Source organism: Mycteria americana, chromosome 8 (assembly GCF_035582795.1).
Source record: "Mycteria americana isolate JAX WOST 10 ecotype Jacksonville Zoo and Gardens chromosome 8, USCA_MyAme_1.0, whole genome shotgun sequence".
Taxonomy (NCBI): domain Eukaryota; kingdom Metazoa; phylum Chordata; class Aves; order Ciconiiformes; family Ciconiidae; genus Mycteria; species Mycteria americana.
Genome location: NC_134372.1, coordinates 18,269,655 through 18,287,879, shown reverse-complemented (window position 1 = coordinate 18,287,879; position 18,225 = coordinate 18,269,655). Strand labels below are relative to the sequence as shown.

At 37.8% G+C, this 18,225-nt stretch overlaps 1 protein-coding gene across 4 annotated transcripts in view; it reads left to right on the top strand.

Moving 5' to 3' along the window:
• The window catches only part of SLIT3 (slit guidance ligand 3), a 543,690-nt gene that overhangs the window by 271,622 nt on the left and 253,843 nt on the right, over window positions 1–18,225 (top strand). For all 4 annotated transcript variants that reach the window (XM_075509986.1, XM_075509985.1, XM_075509988.1 and 1 more), the window contains one exon: window positions 11,419–11,490. In XM_075509986.1, the coding sequence (XP_075366101.1) occupies window positions 11,419–11,490 (72 nt within the window). The remainder of the gene's footprint in view (window positions 1–11,418; window positions 11,491–18,225) is intronic.

Sequence of the window (18,225 nt, the reverse complement as noted above, 5' to 3'; positions counted from 1 at the left end):
TGAAATCAGATCACTCTGGAATTTGGTATTCTTTGATTTGAGAGTGCTTCAACAATGAAACAGCAATGTGTAGACTTCTTGCTGCTTCCCTTTGGAGTCTGTTGTGCAGGAGGCCCTCCTCACTCTCCCCAGTCAGCTATCAGCTTTTTTACATTTAATTTAATTTTCTGAGCTGACATTGTCAATCTGAAATTCAGCAACCTGCTTGACAGTGAGTCAGAGGAAAACCGAGTTCATTTTTGGAAGTGGCTTTATGCAAATAAATCCTCGTGCAGATTGCTGAAGCAAGGCATTTGCTGATGAATCAGAGTAGTGCCCTTGTTTCCTTGTTGTCTTCAGGAATAAAGCTCAAAATGTGCCACAAGAATCTTTGAGAGTTACTGTACACAATTCAGACATGCTCACATCTCCCTGTGAGTATTTTGGGTGTTTGGGGATAAAAACTGAATTTGTTTTCAAAGTAGAATCTGGAGGTTTTCATAATGCAGTGTTTGGTTGGCTTCAGGGAGCTTAACTCAGTTTGCAACTTATTCAGGCCAGGCTTGTTTGTAAGTGCAATGAAGTCCTAGGGAGACTGTTAATTCTTGTGAATTGTCTTGATTTTAGCTTAGTCTTCAATAAAGGTTTAACTCCTTGGTAGGTGATCTACCAAAGTATTAAAATAACAAAACACTCAATAGGCTGAGTGACATGATTACAAATTTAACTTCTTTTTTGGAGGAATTTATCATTTTGTGTGCACATTAGCTGAAATTTAGGTTTAGGTCTATGTTATATTAGTTAGCATGTTTGTTCTACTACTATACTTTATTTTTATTTTCTGTATTTGAAACACCTATCTTCTATTTAGATGCCTTTTTCTAAAGCATAGCACTATTAAATGATAAACTTTCTGTGCATGGAGTGGGATGCTTGAAGGTGCTTTACCTACCTGGATAGTCATTGAAAAAAAGAAATAATTTGGTTATGCTTCAGTGAATCTTTTCCTGTACATGTGGATAAGGTAGCAAAATGAGGTTTGTAGGTATCATTCAGCTGTAATGGTCAGGATGGACCTGCTCTGAAATAGCTTGTGGGTTTGTGGAGCCTACCATAAAACGGAGAAGCTAGTATTACTTAAACAGTTGCATCTTGCATGAATATCCCCAATAGAGTTAATCACTTCGTGGTATTACATCTTGGTCTAGTAAATCTAGATGTCATATCCACACAGGAAAATGAATTAAGGCTACAAACCAGTCTGAGCTCTATCTTCTTACATCTGCAGTGATTCACAGAGGCTTTCAGGGACTAAACGATTGATAGCAGGAAAGATACATAAAGGTGATATTGTGGAAGAAAAATAGACGCTAAAATATTATGAAAGAAAGAAGGGACAAGATGCATAAAACTCTCTCGTCCTTTGTCTAGGGCTTCAGTACCTGTTAATGGAGTACAGACTGCTGAATATCACTGCAATAGACATTATTGGTCCAATATTATAATTTATTTTTAAAACTTCTATTACAGCTAAAGCAATAGTGTGCCACTCTTACACTGGTACACTTTTTACCACAGAGTAATAGCCTCTTGATAACCAGGACTTAGCTATAACCAGAATATTGTTTTTCTCACTGCAGTGCATTCAAATAATTTGCAATTCATTTCTGCCTCACTAGAATAAATGGAACGTCACTGTAGTTGTTTTTACTAACCAGGGATTCTGTATAACTTTTATTACTTTTATATAGCCACAGAAATGCCTACAGTGATTATGCAAACAAATTAAATAATTGGCCTCTTTCAGGAGAACTTCGTAAAAAGTAAAGCCTAGATCTTTACACATGCAATTGCTACTTACTCCTATGAAAATAGTCTATTTTCATAGCTAAAGTACAAGATCACAGGCTGAATTAAACAAATACTATTATGACCATCATTTTCATTCTACTGTGTGATGTTAGGTGCACCAGAATAGAACTGGTCAGGGAGGTATTTTTCTGAATATATCAGTAAAGTGCAAAAAATTCTTTACTATAAAAATACTCATCATTAACAAAGGCAGAATTAGGTCAAGAAAGATCATTAAAGAGCGAGTCTTCCTCCAGATATCAATCAGTTATCCAGTGACGGTGCAGTTCATTAGCTCATGTTTCAGACTTTATGATTTCACATATTTATCTCGTAAAAACTCACCATATTTTAAAAAAGATGTAACCAATAAACTGCAAATATCTTTTTGCTAAGTGGTCAGGCTGGGCTTAAACAGGGGTTCATTTTGTTGCGCCAGGGGAGGTTTAGATTGGATATTAGGAAAAATTTCTTCACCGAAAGGGTTGTCAAGCATTGGAACAGGTTGCCCAGGGATGGTTGAGTCACCATCCCTGGAGGTATTTAAAAAGACGTGTAGATGTGGTGTTTAGGGACATGGTTTAGTGGTGGACTTGGCAATGCTAGGTTAAGGGTTGGACTTGATGATCTTAAAGGTCTTTTCCAACCAAAATGATTCTATGATTCTATGATTTTTGGTTTGTGGAGATCAGAGGGTGGCAATATTGCCTACTGATTTTTAGAATTTGCAAATGCATAGGATTTCTTTCCAATACAACTCAACAGACAAAAGTATAAAACAGGTCAACAGCAGGTCAACAGTATAAAACTTGTTGGGTTTTTTTCAAATTAGCTTAAAATAAAGGAGCATCCATACAGCTGAATTTCCACTTTAGGAAGCATTAATATTAATAAGCAGCAAGAGAGCTTTTTGAATTCACATTGTTTTAGCAGCAAGCAAATATTTACAAAAAAGGAAAATCACTGGGAGATTTGTTTCTTTCCTCTCATGTCAGTGCTTCCCTCCTACCTCTTTGAGGTGTGTGTTGTTCCTACTAAATCATTTTAGTGCCTCTGTGTTGTAATCTCACTTGGTTGGAGAACAGTGTAATAGAAATGCATTGGTAGAATTTGGTATTGCGTAGAAGTAACATCACATTGGGATCACTTTGTTTTGTCAGTGATCCAGTTGCAAATGTATAGTAGTTCTGGATAATGCCACAGTAAAAGAGATTTTTCTATCAAAATGAATCTCTCTTAAATACATTGTCAGAATTGTGCATGCTGTTTCTCTGCTGGCAGGCCAATCTCACCACATGTAGTAAGACTTACTGTATAAATTGGATAAAATGGAATACCTAATATATATGACTTTCAAGGTTGGGGTTTTTTTTTGTCTCTTCCCGCACCCTGTTAGAGTACCTTGCTCTAGTCACATACTGCCTCTCATTGTGTTTCATTGTCCCCTCTATAAAAAGGAAGAATTAATTATATTGATAAGATTTTGTAAAGCACTGAAGACCTACGTTAAATACTACTAATAAAGAAGCCTTATTGTCATGTATTAGTCAGAAGCTTTATTGTATTTCTAGAGGGGTGCTTGTCTTCACCTGTTTCCTCTGAGCCCACTATCAGTTACTTTCCAATTCCTGCTTCTGGACATATCCAGTGTTGAGCATAAAGACATTGAGGTAAAATTTAATTTTTGTATGTATGTTCCAAAAGACAAAACAGATGCTGCTTTCTAAAATGAAAACTCTGATCTGTCTCAAGATGGGTGGTTTTAAATAAGAGTCTCCTAAATGCTGTCTGATCAGTGTTTGCTCGGCATTTTGGAAATGGCAGGAGGAGGGAGGAAGAATTGTAAAAGTCATAAATTCAAATGTTGCTTTTAATTGGGCATTGACACATAGATTATTTTTACAGTTCATTTAAAATAATATAAAAACATTTACTAACCTTGTAAGAGATACTCTGGTAGATTTAATTTTTTTCTGGTTTTGTATTGGGTCCATTGACAGCCAAATGTTGTAGCACTGTGTCCAATTTAGGGAAACAGAGTGGGATTTTTTTTGTTGTTTGAAGTGACTAAGAAATTTTTAAAAACCTCTTATGAAGCATGCACAAATGTGTATCCTCTGTTATTTTAAACATTTAGAAAGACTTCACCATGTACTAAGTGATCTCTGTAGTTGTGTCAGGACAGAAGTCATGAATCTGTTAAAGTCCATGCAGGTCGGATCTCTTGAAGGGTCTTTATTAACAGATAGTTTTTAATTTGGCCTTGGAGAACACAGTAAGATGATGCTAAAATATTTATCTACTGCTGAGATCTTTTTCTTCATTGATTGCTTAGCGAATACCTTTCCCCGATCTTTAAGCTCAGCCTCTGTTCAGTGTCTTGTTCTTCAGAATGAGAGTATGTGTATGTGACTTAGGTTAATTAGACTACGTGAAGCTTTGAGTGAATGTTGAAGTATGGAAGTATAGAGATAGCATCTATCACCTCACAGTAAAACCAGATCAACAAAGAAATCGTGGTGTTTTCTATCTGGAAGCTTAGCAGTAGTACTTGTGCAGTAGTGTGTGACTGTGTGAAAGCAGTGAGGACTGGTTTAACTGGAATTTTTGAGCTCCTTTAAAACAAACAAAACAAATTCCCTCCCTTAAAACAAACAAAACAAAACTAGAAGGAGTTTCTCAATGGCTTCCCAGAGCATGAATTGAGAGCCAGCTGTATTATATTTAGCAAAAACACAATCACCTTGCATTTTTCAGGGTACAAAACATCTGTAGGACCTGCTCTTGTTTTGCAGAACTCAGATACTGTCAACATCTATACTGCAACTTTTATTGCAGTAGTAGCAGGAAGAAGTTTTTTTCCTTTTAGAAAATCAGCAGCGATGCCAAGTTTCCACAGAGTAAATGCTATACAATACTATTGTTCTTAAGCTCTTGCCTTGTAGCCCATCGGCAACACGACTTACCAATTTTTCCTTTTAGACAGAGAGTTATGACTGTTGCTTTATGGTAAATACCATCTTTTACACTGAACATACAGAAAGGGAGAAGCCATTGCTTCACTGAGTGCGTAAGGCCCCTCCTGGCCATAGAGGTGCTGATGTGAGTGTCAGGCTTGCCACAGCTTGTTCTTACTACCATTGTAGTGGGCTGATTTGGTCAATGCTTTTCCCACCTGGAAGATGATAAATATCTTGAATTTATCTTGCATATTTACAAGGCTCAAAGTTACCGAATTGTCCTCAACAGCTAACTCAGTTATTTGTTAATCCATCTATAGAACAGGAAAAATGCTAATATTGAAAAGTTTTGGAAATACTAGGCAATAGCTCTTAGATAAGAATAGTGTTTAGCTGTTGAAAATGTTAAATATTAATTTTAACCATTAAAAAACTGCCACGCAATTTTGGCAGAGCAGGAAAAATTCTTCTGTCTTTGCTGTAAATGAAAGGCCAGCTTAATGTGATACAAAGGCATTTTTAAAAATGTGGTTGAATATATTTACAGAATCTGTTTCGATCTGATTTCAACATCTGCATCCTTGAGCTTGTGCGTACTGGCTCTTATATCTCTAGATACATTTACCATGCAAGTAATTCAGATCCATTTCTTGCATACCTCAAGCATGGTGATCACTATCTTGGCTCAGTCTTCTTAACACACTTTTAAGGCACAGCAGCCTTTACAAGTGCACGCTTATTGCAAAAGAGACAGATCTGCACCCTTCTGCACTGCTTCCTGAGAATAAGTGGCTGGAACTGCATAAGAGGATGTGACCAGATTAACTGTAATATTGCTCACTTCTTTGAAGGGTCATTGTATTGATGGGCAAGAAGAAACTGTAGCAATTAGAAGGGAATCTGCACTGCAGCCGTTCTGCTGCTGGTTTTATGATCCCGGTTATGCCATGCTTGAGGTTAAGCAGGGTTTGAGGCATTGCAAGTTGTTGTGGATTGTAATAGAAACTCTGGGAGACAACAAAGCTTCCTTGGGAATGTCAAGCTTTTAGTTAAAAGAAGACGACACTGTGAATAGTAATATTCTGTGCTGGAATTGTTACAGTTATAATTGAGTAAACTTCTTTTTTCCCCTGTGGATTTCCTTTGTCTTTCTGTCTCTTTGCGTGTTACCCCATTTTGCCTTGCAAACTCTTCCCTTAGTAAACACTGGGGCCTTTACCCTCTCTCTTCACTGTCTGTAGAAGTTATCTTCCCTCCAGCTCTTGCTCTATGAAAAAGCTGACTTGTATCATTCTCCACTAACTTACTTATTTTTTATTATGTGTTAGAGATACCTATTCTCTTTGGATTATACTCTCTAATTTTTCCCCATCTGTTACACTTCAACTCCTTAATTGTGTTATTCAATTCAGTAAAACGTTGTAGGATAGAGTTTATGTGTAACATGCTGTACAAATTAAAACTAATTCTAATGAGACTAATTGCAGTGACCAGGTTGTCTTAAGTATGTGACCTTTTGCGGAGTAGTTCAGCCTGGTTTTAGTCCAGTTGTAAAGAAATTTTGGGTTGAAGAATAGTCACTAAACTTTAATGCACAAAACCTCAAGAATTTTTTATTTTATTTTATTTTGGTAAATGCATAAGACTGAAATGTTTTTAACCTAGAAATCATATTTGGTAAAAGAATGTAAACAAGCTACCAACATGGATTAACTAATTATCATTTTTCTCAGCTGTACATTCTGTAGCTGGAGTGAAGCTAGTGGGCAAAGTATTTATTTCTTAGCATTGGTGGCAGCTGACACTTTCTTAAAATCAGCATTCATACCTTTCCATTGCTTGCTTTGCAAAATAAAACTAAACAACATAAACTTTGCCATATTATTGTGTCAGGAAGAGATGAGAGGAAACAAGTGGTTATTTTGCACTCTCAAGCCCCCTATACAGTTGAATCAACCAGTGTTTGTCTTATGGGTTTGTATCAGCTGCTACAAAGAGAGTTGTGTGTGAGTTCTCCTTTCTTATTCCAAGAAGTGATTGAATTGTGGATAAGCTAGAAGGTATGTCAAGGAATCAGTTTAGTTATTCTGGATTTTTCCTTCATTTTAGCTGAACTTTGGTTCCATGTGTTAGTGGTTAACTCTGTGAGTTTACTGTTTTATTATAGGATCGACATACAATAACATACTGGGAAAGATACATGTTTGGCTGTGAAGCATTTGCTCTTGATGACTAGTTCTTTAAGTCTTCGCATTAAACTTTTTAGACATTAAAGGCAAGTCTCGTTCTTTGTTTGATAACACTGGTGATCTTTTAGCCCATTTGAGCAGGAGAAATAATAAAAAAGTAGTGTTCAACCACAATAAATACTTCTTAATCAAGCTGCTTTTCAGGAAGTTCTTTGTTTAAAAATAGCAATTTTAAATTACTATTTAAATAAAAAAATTAAAATTCTGGAAAATAACTGGTAAATGCTCAAAGGGGTTTTTTTGTTTTTGAAAAGGGACACAACCTAAGTATAATGCTATCAGTGTTCATTTATTGGTTTTCATATAGTACATTTTATTTTCAGTACCACCGTAACTTTGCAAGTTGTATTAAAGTAGCTATTTTAATGTTTCAGATCTGTAGTTCAAGTGAAGACTCTTATTTTATGAATGTTCATAGGGTCTGTGTTCCAATTAACTGATTTATGTTCTGTCACTGGCAAATTAAAAAAAACACGAGTTTTAGTGTATTTTATTGCTATGTTAGACAGTTGAAATTTCACTTAGGAAGCAGTAACCAGTGTTAAAGCAGGAAGCTAAAACCCAGCATTATAGCAAAGACTACAGAGGCACTTAAAAAACGTCAGCAGTTTTGGGTGGGTTTTTTTTTCCTTTACAATCCTTTTATCAGTAAGGCTCTTGCAATTCACATTTGAAGATCAGGAAAACAATATTAGACTTGCAGTGGGAGTTAATCTGTGTCCAAAGCATTTTAGTTAAATTAAAATAAAAACTAAAAAAATGTATTGACTTGTGCCAACTCTTGTTTGAGTCTGGGTTAGACTAATGCGTGGTCTGCCGTGCTGTGAGGGCATGTGAGCCACAGCTGCTGGATTTTGTTAGCTCCTGCGTCTCTGATCTATGCAAACTTGAAGTCAAGGTTCTTTAATATCTCTGTGGCTCTGCTTCCCCATCTCTGAAATGAGAGTGCTGTTTCCTTAGGGGTGCTCATTGTATGCTGCTGGCTGTGGAAGCTGTTGGTCAAACATGTTCAGTATCGTTGCCTGCTGTGCTATTCACCTAAGTCGGTTCCTCTGTGATCTGCTGCCGAGGCCTTTTCAAGCATGTTTTCATCAGACAGGACCCCTGTATGAAGGAGGCAGGGGGACACTTCCAAAAAGAGACTACACCTTATTGAGGCTGTAGCTGGTTGCAGAATCTCTGTGCCATTTGCACCTCTTGAAAGCTGTGTGGCAGGCTGAACTGGATGAAACATCTCTGTAGTTATCAAAATAACAGGAAGAATAATTTAATCCAAAAACATTCATTTAGCTCAACATGTCTATTTTATCAGAATGCAAAAGAACGTGTTTCCATTCTTGTTGGGCTTGCTGCTTTCTGTACAGAGGAACCTTTGTGAAGGAGGGTGCCACTGATGAATTAACACATTTTAGTTTGTCCTTAGGTCGAGCACTTTTGGCCAGCTCTCTAACATGATCTATTAGGGTGAGGATTTTTGGAAGTGTATGTTTCTCTAAAGCTGGGATTTGTCAGGTTTCCTCCTTCGGATCCATCATGCATCCAGGCATTGGACTCACCTTCCATTACAGAAACAGATGGCTTGAAACCTTTGTCTAAGAAATAGGAAATGTATTAGTAATCACCATTTATTTTTCTACAGATTAGTTGTTTATTTTTTCTTGAATAGCACAATTATTTTTTTTGTCTGTCTGTTTTTTTTAGGGTTTTGTTTTGACCTCACATTAGTTTATCTGGTTTTCTGCAGTTACTGTTAATAACTAATATTTATTTTACATACTGTCAGTGAGAGCTTCCCATTATGTCTGTTGTGAGAAGTAGGGAATGAAAAGCTGAATTTTTAAGATAAACTATGTAGACAAGTTGCTTCTCTGCCTTCTGCTCCATCAGAGCAAATTTTGTGAAGTGCACAGGCTAAGCCTGGTTGGTGTTTGCTTGCTTATGAAAGTTTGGCACTGTGTTAGGAAGCAGAGACGAACACTCTTCCTAACTATCTCAAAAAGGGACCATTATAATTGTGAGAAGGCAGTTATAGAAAATGAAGCATGCAGTTGTGAATTTTCTTCCATGCTGCGTCACGAATGCCATTCGGGCTGTCAGTTCTTCAGACCACTAGAGATATTTATGAAATCAGTCCATGATCCTGGAGGTTGAGAGAGGCAGTATTGTTAGCTAGAGGACAGTGCCTAAATGGAAAATAAAATTAATACAATTTGCAAGAAGATTGTCATAGAAAATGGATGAATTTCCTACAGTCCTCTGTTTTTGCCTGACTGCAAGTGAGAGCTGAGAATAAAGACAAAGCAGAAAGCAAAAATATAAATTAGCCCTTTTAGACCACAATAATATTAGAAAAAAATATTTGAAAACCTAATTTATTTTTAAACCTGATTTGAAATACTGCACAATAAAATGCCGGACAAATGCAACTTGAGCTGTTGGTGGGTTTAGTGTGGTTTTATTTGATCACACAACTCTACTTTGTCAAGCCCTTTTTGTTCTACGTTGTGTGTCTCTTGCTTTCAGATCTTACTAATTTTTGCCTTCCTAAGCCATTTTGTCACACTTTTACCATTGGCTGTAGCTCTTCTGTGCCTCGCTGTCACACCAAAGTGACTCCCTGTCATGAAATCGGTCTTCAGCATAAGACTTCCTTCTTATAGGTCTGAAATACACTTTACTTTCAACTTTTCTCCGTTCGGGTTGCCTGATCATTTGTCTGGGTTGAAGGTCTGTCTTTAAAGAAGTAATATTTTGTTGCTGGCAAAAGAAAGGGGAGGTGAAGGAAGGGTCAGGGTGTGGATCAGTGTTAAACAAATTGTGAAGGTCACAAAGAATTTTAATCTGGCTTGAAAAAGAGACTTGTATCCAGCAGCACATTTTTGTTTGTGATAGTCTGAATGGACAATTGTGGGTACTTTGAGAATTTGGTGTAGACTGCATGACTGGTATAAATTGAATTAGTCTCATGACAAGGACATAGCCCCCTTTTTTTTTCTATCTGCCTGATGGAAAGCAGAAAAAAGCCCTGCATGACATGTCTTGACCCACAATGTCACTGTGGGCTTTTGTGACAGGCTCTGATTTCTGGCCTCTCATTTGATAAAGCCAATTTGGTGGAGACTAGAAAGGAGGCTTGCTGCAACACAAAATGTACTTACAGAAAAGAGTATCTGGTGGTGAGTACAGATGACTGCTATTCAGTCTTAATAATCATTAGAAAGCCAGGGTTTCTTTCTGAAAATGGGGCAAAGTCTTGGGATTGTATTGCATAGGGACACAGTCACACCAAATGATGTACCCTGAGCTGTGGTATCACCTCTCTTTGTCCTTTTCTCCAGCCATCCCTGTGCCTTCCATTTCCTCCATTTGCTTATTTCTTCCATTTTTCTTTCCCACTCTTCTGCCTTCCTTTCATCTTCCTACACTTCTCTATTCCCCCCACTTTGTACCCTGAACCGGAGTGAAATTGCTCCCTCTTTTCCATGCTGACAGGGCACCAGCAAAGAAATCATTGTGAGTGCTGCTTTTCCTTAGCCTCAAAACATCCCAATCCATTTCCCTCCCATTCCTGACGCCCTCCTTCCTGCCTACATTGGTGCTGGTAGGGGGTTGCAAATTTGGAAAACTCTAGAGGAAATATTTATAGTGCATCAAAGGAAAAAGCAACTGAATGTAGGTTGTGTAACAGAAAACTGTAACCTGCAGTGCTCGTTGCTCTGCCTGCACTCACAATGCAGATGTAATGATTTAAATTGAAATATTTTGTAATGTTTTAAGTACTGGAAAGATATTTTGAATTGCTGCTGTTTTTTTAAAACAAGGTTAAAAATTCTGTCATTCCCATTGATACACAGTGCAGTGCTTTTTTTTTAATGCAGTGGATCAAGACCTTTTCATTGTAAATTTACAAAACTCACAAGAGGATAATTGTAATGTTTTTCCTGAATATTAATTTCAAGTAAGGGGCTGTAATCTGAGCAGAAGTAGCCAAGTATTTTTGCAGTTGGTAAATAAACAGGAGCATGGTGAGAAAATTACATTTACACTACAGGGTTGCCATTTCAAAGCATAAGATTTGGCTGCAGGTACTCTGACAGTGAATCATGGCATTGTGCCAGTGTCATGACCACATTTGAGTGATGTTTTCTGGAAGTCCTGTCATTTGTATCATGAATTCTGGTGGGTTTTGTTGGAGGGACATTTCAGCTCATGCCACAGACCTCTAGAGGAGATAAAGAAAATTGAAAACGTCTTGTGGTGTAACAAATCCAAAAACATCTACTTTTCCAAGCGTGTTTATGTTCCATTATCTCATGTAGACTTGAGAAATGTATTCTCTTTGTTAATACAATGTATTTTTTTTCTCTTCCCTTATTCAGAGACCTGAGTGAAAACCAGATAAAAGGAATCCCTAGAAAGGCCTTTCGAGGAATCATTGATGTGAAGAACTTGTAAGTGACAACTTCATTAATATTTGTGGTGAAAAACATGCTCCCTACATTACATCTGGCTGTTATGATTCATTTCAGTACCGCGTGGTTAGCTCTGTAGAACACAAAAGGGAGCTGTGGACCCTGCTGGTTATCGTCAAGGGCCTCACATGCTACCTTGGTCTGCATGTACACTGTGCAACACACCTGGGGAAGTTCTGAGCAAAGAAAAAAGTATACTTAAAAGCTTTACCCCTCCCTGCAATATTGTCCTGTAAAATCCAGTGAAATCACAGTTCAAGCCTTGAAGCAAGATCTGCATAGGAAAAGAACTGGTAGAGATTGGGGGTGAAATTGAAATATTTCACTTAGATTAAATTTCCTGTCCCACCACTTGGATGGGAAGTAAATATGGCAAAATGTGGCACACAGGCACAGTAGTTGAGCACAAATATCAGAAAATGAAAAAATAATGTGGGAAATTAACTGTGCATGTTTTGACAGTTTGTATTGAAAATTTAAAATTTAAAAAGCCATTAAAGAGAGAAAAGCAGGTTTTGCTGCTTTTGCTAATGAAGGTCATCTGTCCTAGCCATTTTCTATAACATACAGTCTGAACTATGTGTAAATAAAGACTTTCAGCTCTATATTTCCAGAGCTGCTAGAGGCTCTTCCATATTACATACCAGAAATGCATTTTTGTGCACACTCACACACTAATGCACCATTGGCATCATTAGAGTCAAGACAAGGTGAATTGAAAAAGGAAATAACAGCCAGCAAGTCTGCAGAGAGTCAGGATTTCCTGAGAAAACCTGCGGCCACTCTCAGAACCATTTCAGAGCCATGAGTATTAGCACTGTGTTTCCACACCAGTAGCTGAAATCTGATACCCGAATGTGTTAAATATTGTAAGCATAGTGTAAATAGTGTGGATTTTTTTGTTTATTTAGTAGAATAATCAGCTGAAGGAGATCTAAAAAGAAGCAGTTTTCTACAAACAGTCTTGCAACATACCCGTGCTCTGTTTTCATTTCTTGCCCTAATGAACAATCTCTTTAGCGTCCAGACTAAATTTTTTTCTATAGGCAGCATGGAAACTGTTAAGAGTAGTCAACATGAGTCAGAGCATGACCACGTCTGCATCCAAGGGCAAAGCACAATTCTTGTACTTTCTCTGGTGATGCTGTGTTGCAGGGAATATCATATCACTGGGGTTTGTACAAAAGAGACACTACTGCAAAAGACCAAAGCAGGACTTCCCCCAAACTGGAAAACACGGGCACAGGAGCAACGCTGTGAGATGCCCCCTGCTAGCTCTCTGAGCACGCTGCAAAGTTCCTTTTGAAGACTTTGGGATAGACAGAATGTGAAGACTTTTACAAGTCATAGAACATTTACAGCTGTTTCTGCAAGCATTCAGCATACTAAGCTTGTGTTTCTTCAATGGTTTGTTACTTACTTCGTGTATGTTCAACGACTTTAGCTTTTTGGGTGTGAAGGCTTTTTACCTGAATGTCAGCTTGAGAAAACACATCTTGAAGAGCCATTTAAACTGTGTGAACAGGTCTAGTTTTTAAGACACAGGAAAATACTAGAGAATACTGTTTGTAGTGGGAAGAAGTTTGTGGATTTTAGACAGAAGCGTGGCTTTTTTGTCATGTTAGCATGAACTTTACTTACCTTGTGTAATCTAGAGGAACAATAGATGGTGTTTTGTTTCAGAAAATCTAACTTTCCCAGCTATAATTCACTGTTAGTTGTCTAACTTAATTTAAAATAGCAATGTTTGCATTCAGAGTTGATTTCACCTCTGGCAAGCTGTCAGAAAAATCACAGGTGTTCTTTGATTTATGCACCCAATCTCAGTGCAGAAGGAACCAGGGTCTCACCTTCACATGAGCTAATAGCAAGGGATGGATGGCTGGAGTGCTTAGAGGAACTCTATAAATGTTGGGATCTAAAGCTTTAACAAAAAATTGTGACTGTCAAGTTAGGCAGTATCTATTATTTTGCTGTAAAAGATGCAGTATCAGAAGTGCTTCCCTGTAGCCACTGTTTGTGTCTTTCAGGAATACTGAAGTTATCACAGAATCACAGATGACCTCTGGAGGTCATCTAGTCCAACCTCGGGCTCAGCAAGACCACACAGCTCAGTAGTCTAATTAATAGATTTGCTGATGTAAGCCATGAGTACTGATTGTTTAGAGAAATAGCAGGAGAAGCAGACTTTTCACTCAGACCTATAGTAATTTTTTCTTGGTAAGGAATGGATGAGTTGTGTATCCAGGGTGGTTTATTAGATCAGATGACCGTTGCTTCCAGACACAGACTAGTGGCCTATGAGTTGCTCAGAAAAATGTGACAAAATCTTGAGCCAAGTTGCTGCTGGAAACGTATTAAAATTTCTGCAGCAATAACTGTAAGGGTGTGATGCAAGTTGAACCAAGTTAATATTTAAAGCTTTAAGCAGTAAGCTTAAGCATGCCAATTCCCATTCTCAGTCTAGATTTGGCAGCCAGATCGTTTCCTTCTTGAGTCACAGAAATGACCATGCCAATGAGTGTTCAAGCACCTAGAGGAGGAGAATGAGTCTTTGCCTTTCAGTGTCATTCAGCTGTTTGAACATTTGCACTGCTAATCGCTTGGTGACTCTCTGACATATATGCACTATTGTGATAGCAGCAGGTTGGCCGTTTCTATGGTTATCACTTTGCAGATTTATTGTACTATCTCAGAGTTCTTCCACCTTATAAAGCATGGGTTTGAGGGATCTTGGAGACTTTCATACATACAAAATAAAGTTATATATTCTCCACAATCCCAAACCCTTTCCAATTTATCTTTAAAATTCATATAGGGAAAGGCTGGTGTGGACTTTTCTCTGTTTTCATGGCTTGACATTTAACACGGCCTCAAATTCTTCCAGTTTCTACATAAAGTGTCCAAATGTCATGGCAAAAATAATAACTCTGTAGATATTATAATAGGACACAGCAAGTGCTAGAGCACGTGAAAGCCTCCAGATTAATGCTGTCTTTAACAGCGGTTTGGAAAGCTTCCCTCAGGAAAAAATGCAGATAACTTGATGCAATAGACTAAGCCGGGGCATGAATTCCTTTTGGATACAGACTCCAAAATACGCTGCCTAAGGGCTTAATATGAATTACAGTGAGCGCCATTTGGAAACCCTGTGAGAACTACCCTATCTCAGCGTGGCCATAGGAGTAAGCAACACAAAGTTGCAGGCTGTGTTCAGTTGAGGCATGCTGGTGGAAAAAAAAATCCTGAATTTAAGGGAAGAGGTGCTGCTGCATGTGCTAAGCGATGAGTGTCTTTGGTGATGTCCGTCTAGCACCAGGACTGCAGAACTGGCTTGGTACCAATACAACTTTGGTAATTTACAAAAATAAATGTTAAGATGATAGGAAAGAAAAAAAAAGCGTTATAGAAAGCAGTGTTTCAGGATATTTTTCACCATGCCTTTCTTTTTAAATGGTAAAAGCTTTCTGTCTTTCATCATTCTCTTAGCAGAGCAGTGAGCCCAGGAAAATGGGCTCACATAAGGGCTGTGCTAAAGAAAAATTTTTAAGTGTCAGGGAGGCCAATGTTTTTGCACGAGACAAAGCCAAAGCAGAGGCTGGCAAGATGCCGTTTTAAAACTCCCAAGTGGGGGAAATTTTGTGGTGTGAATTATTTTCATATGAAGTGTTTTCTGCTGTTTGACTATAAAATCAAAGGAAGAATCTGTACACAATAAGTTAGTAAGTCTATTTCTAATTAAAATATAGAAATAATTATACAGTTTATAGAAAGTTTCATGAACACATAATGTCCATTACCAATAGCGAACTTATATGGGAATTTGGCGTAAACTGACACTTCGAACATATTGTAGAATAGATGCATAAATGCTACTCAGTGGTCCTAAAAGAGTTGAACAAGCAAGGGTGAGAGAGGGCCAGCTTGCAGTGTGCACCTGTATTCAATTTCTGTTACTTATTACTTAGAGAACAGGAAATGTTTCTTTCAGGAATCTAGCCCCAGGTAAGCACGTTTATTTCCAGAATTAAAGTATATGGATTTGGGTCTTGTTGAGCTTTGGGCTAACTCAGCACTGTCAGCCGTGGCCTTCCATCATAAAAATATATAGAGCAGCTTCTTGGATTTCTGCACATTTACCCTGCTTGTATCACATCTTGGCATTCAGATGAGTGTTTCTCTGGTGAGGCATTCCTGCAGTTTCTGTTGAATTAGCCTGCCCAGCCCACCTTATTGAGGGCAGCCAGATTCCCAGAATAGCAATATGCAGAGGTTGACTCAAATAAAGATCCTCTAACAGCAGCAAGCATTCTTTTAAGGTGTTGCTTGTGGTTATGGGCAGTATGCTCTGAGTTCTTCCTCTTGCTGTGCTCTCTTCAGGACTATGAAGCTGAACATAACCAATCGAGCTGTGTGAGGATTGCAAAGCATTGTAGGAATGTAATTCTTGAAGGCATGATGATATCGGGGCTTTTTGTGTTGCAGGGATCATTCCCCCATAAGAAATGCACAGGACAGATTTCAAAGAATTACTCTTCCTGGCAAGGTGCTGCCCTATGTCCTTTTGCCATCTCTTGACAGAAGTTTATTCCTTTGTTTTGCAGCATTGCAGTAAGGAAAATCAATAGCCCGAGACTTACCAGCAAGCACAGAGCTGTCTGAGACTAAAATGGCAAGACTCTGGTTGTGTGTTTCCCTAAGCCTTTGCTCCTTTGCCACCCATTCCTATCTTGCACCTTTCAGACTGAAGTAAAAGCTACTTCTGGAAGCAGTGAGAGTGCAAACGTACATCTCGCGTATATAGAGTGCACAGACTTGGTGTCAGTGTCTATGTCAATGCAGCCTCCATGACCCACATCGCAGAGCAAGGGCCACTTATGAAATTGTGGATAATATCCTTCTTTATAGCCCTAAAGGTTCCTTTGGAGGAAGAAATTAAGGACTTAGATTGTTAAAAAAACCCGCAGAAATACATCAGCACATATGTAACATTTAACACTTCTGTAAGTCAGTACACATTTATTTTCCTAGTGGTTACATTACCTATGCAATATAAAAATCAAATCTGTGTGAGTACTGTAAAAAATTTTTGTGACTATTAGTTTCAGTTTCTTATTTGTTAAATGGCTTTTCCTGGAAGATACTCTTATTTTTTCTGCATGCATCTACTATTAGCATTGATCCATGGGACTTTTACAAAAATTAAACATCTAGATTGCACATTCAGGTTTTGGAAAAAGCTGAACTTGCTCTTTACATTGAGAGGTATTTTGCATTCACCTACACAAAATATAAAAATGTTCCTATGTCATTTTTTTATCCATCACAACCAGCACTGCAGAGCATATTTGTAATTTTTGCCATTCAGCCATAGAATAGAAATAATTAAACATACCTGTCAAGTTAAAATAATGAATAAACCCAAGGAAATAATGATTGATTTGTGTGTAGCCATTTCACTAGCAGAAAGCAAGCGATTGTGAATTATTTGCTGTACAGATATGCAGTATATCTTAATGAAATGATACACTAGGAAACTTAACTCCTTTAGTCTGGATTCTCAAGGGAAGCTATTATCCGGAGCCCTCTGAAATTCCTGGCCTTAGTTTCTTGACATTTGTGTACAGTATTCAGTGTTACTATTGCAGTTTGCAGTAAAATAAAACAAAAGGAGGAAGATAAACAGTTGGCCAGATTTTCCACTTGTTTGGTGTAAAATCTGGAATAAGTCTACTGAAGTCAGTGGCTGGCCTCAAATAAAAGCAATGAAATGGCTAGAGGAGAACTGATTATCACATGTCGGCTTGTGTATTTGCTTATGTATCTTTCAATAGACTGAACAATATGTGTCTGTATTTGATGATGTGCATGAAAGGCACAGTATATTTTAAATATGAATATATGAAAATTTAAAGAAAGGATAAATTTCTATTATGGAACAGATTTCAGATTGCTTTGATCTCAGCTGGTATTTTTGAGTATTTTCAGAGCTGGCAAAACAGGTCAGAGGTATTGAAACAGTCAGCTATTTGAAAATACTGGTTAGAGACAAGCCTTTTGCACTCTTTAGGGAGTGAAAAGATTGTATTACTTTAACCTTAAACATCTGTAAATAATGTTCCTCCTCCTTATCCGTAAATTGACACTGCACTCAATGTATTCCAACAGTGTATTCCTTTTTATCTCCTGTAATTGGTATTCATTGTGATAGTGACCATAATGAATTCAAGAGAGATCTCTGTGGCCGTCACATATGCTTTCCTAGAAATTCTGTTGTAATGCAGCATTATTATAACTTTAAAATAACATGTTACCAACTTACCACCTTCTATGGAGAAACATCACCTGCAGCGTAAGTTAATTTTATGAATAAATTAGTTTGAGCTTTTGCCATCTGTTCTACCCCTTACAATAAATGCAAAAAGCATATATTTCACAATTAACTGATTTAAAAGATATGATTGATTGAAATGCACATGCATGTTCCCTACACAATGCAGAATGCATTTAAGGTGAGATATGCTAAACTTAACCCACCAGAGTCTGAGTCTTAGCAGTGGACATTTTGTGATACAGTAACATTTATTTCTTTACATCTTCAGCTGGCCTCGTGCAAAGGGCCAGCACGCCAAGTGACACAGAAGTTAGTTGCTTCGTTTGCCTCTTGAGAGTCATGGCCCACCTTTACAGGGACTGACTGGCTGTGTATTGCAG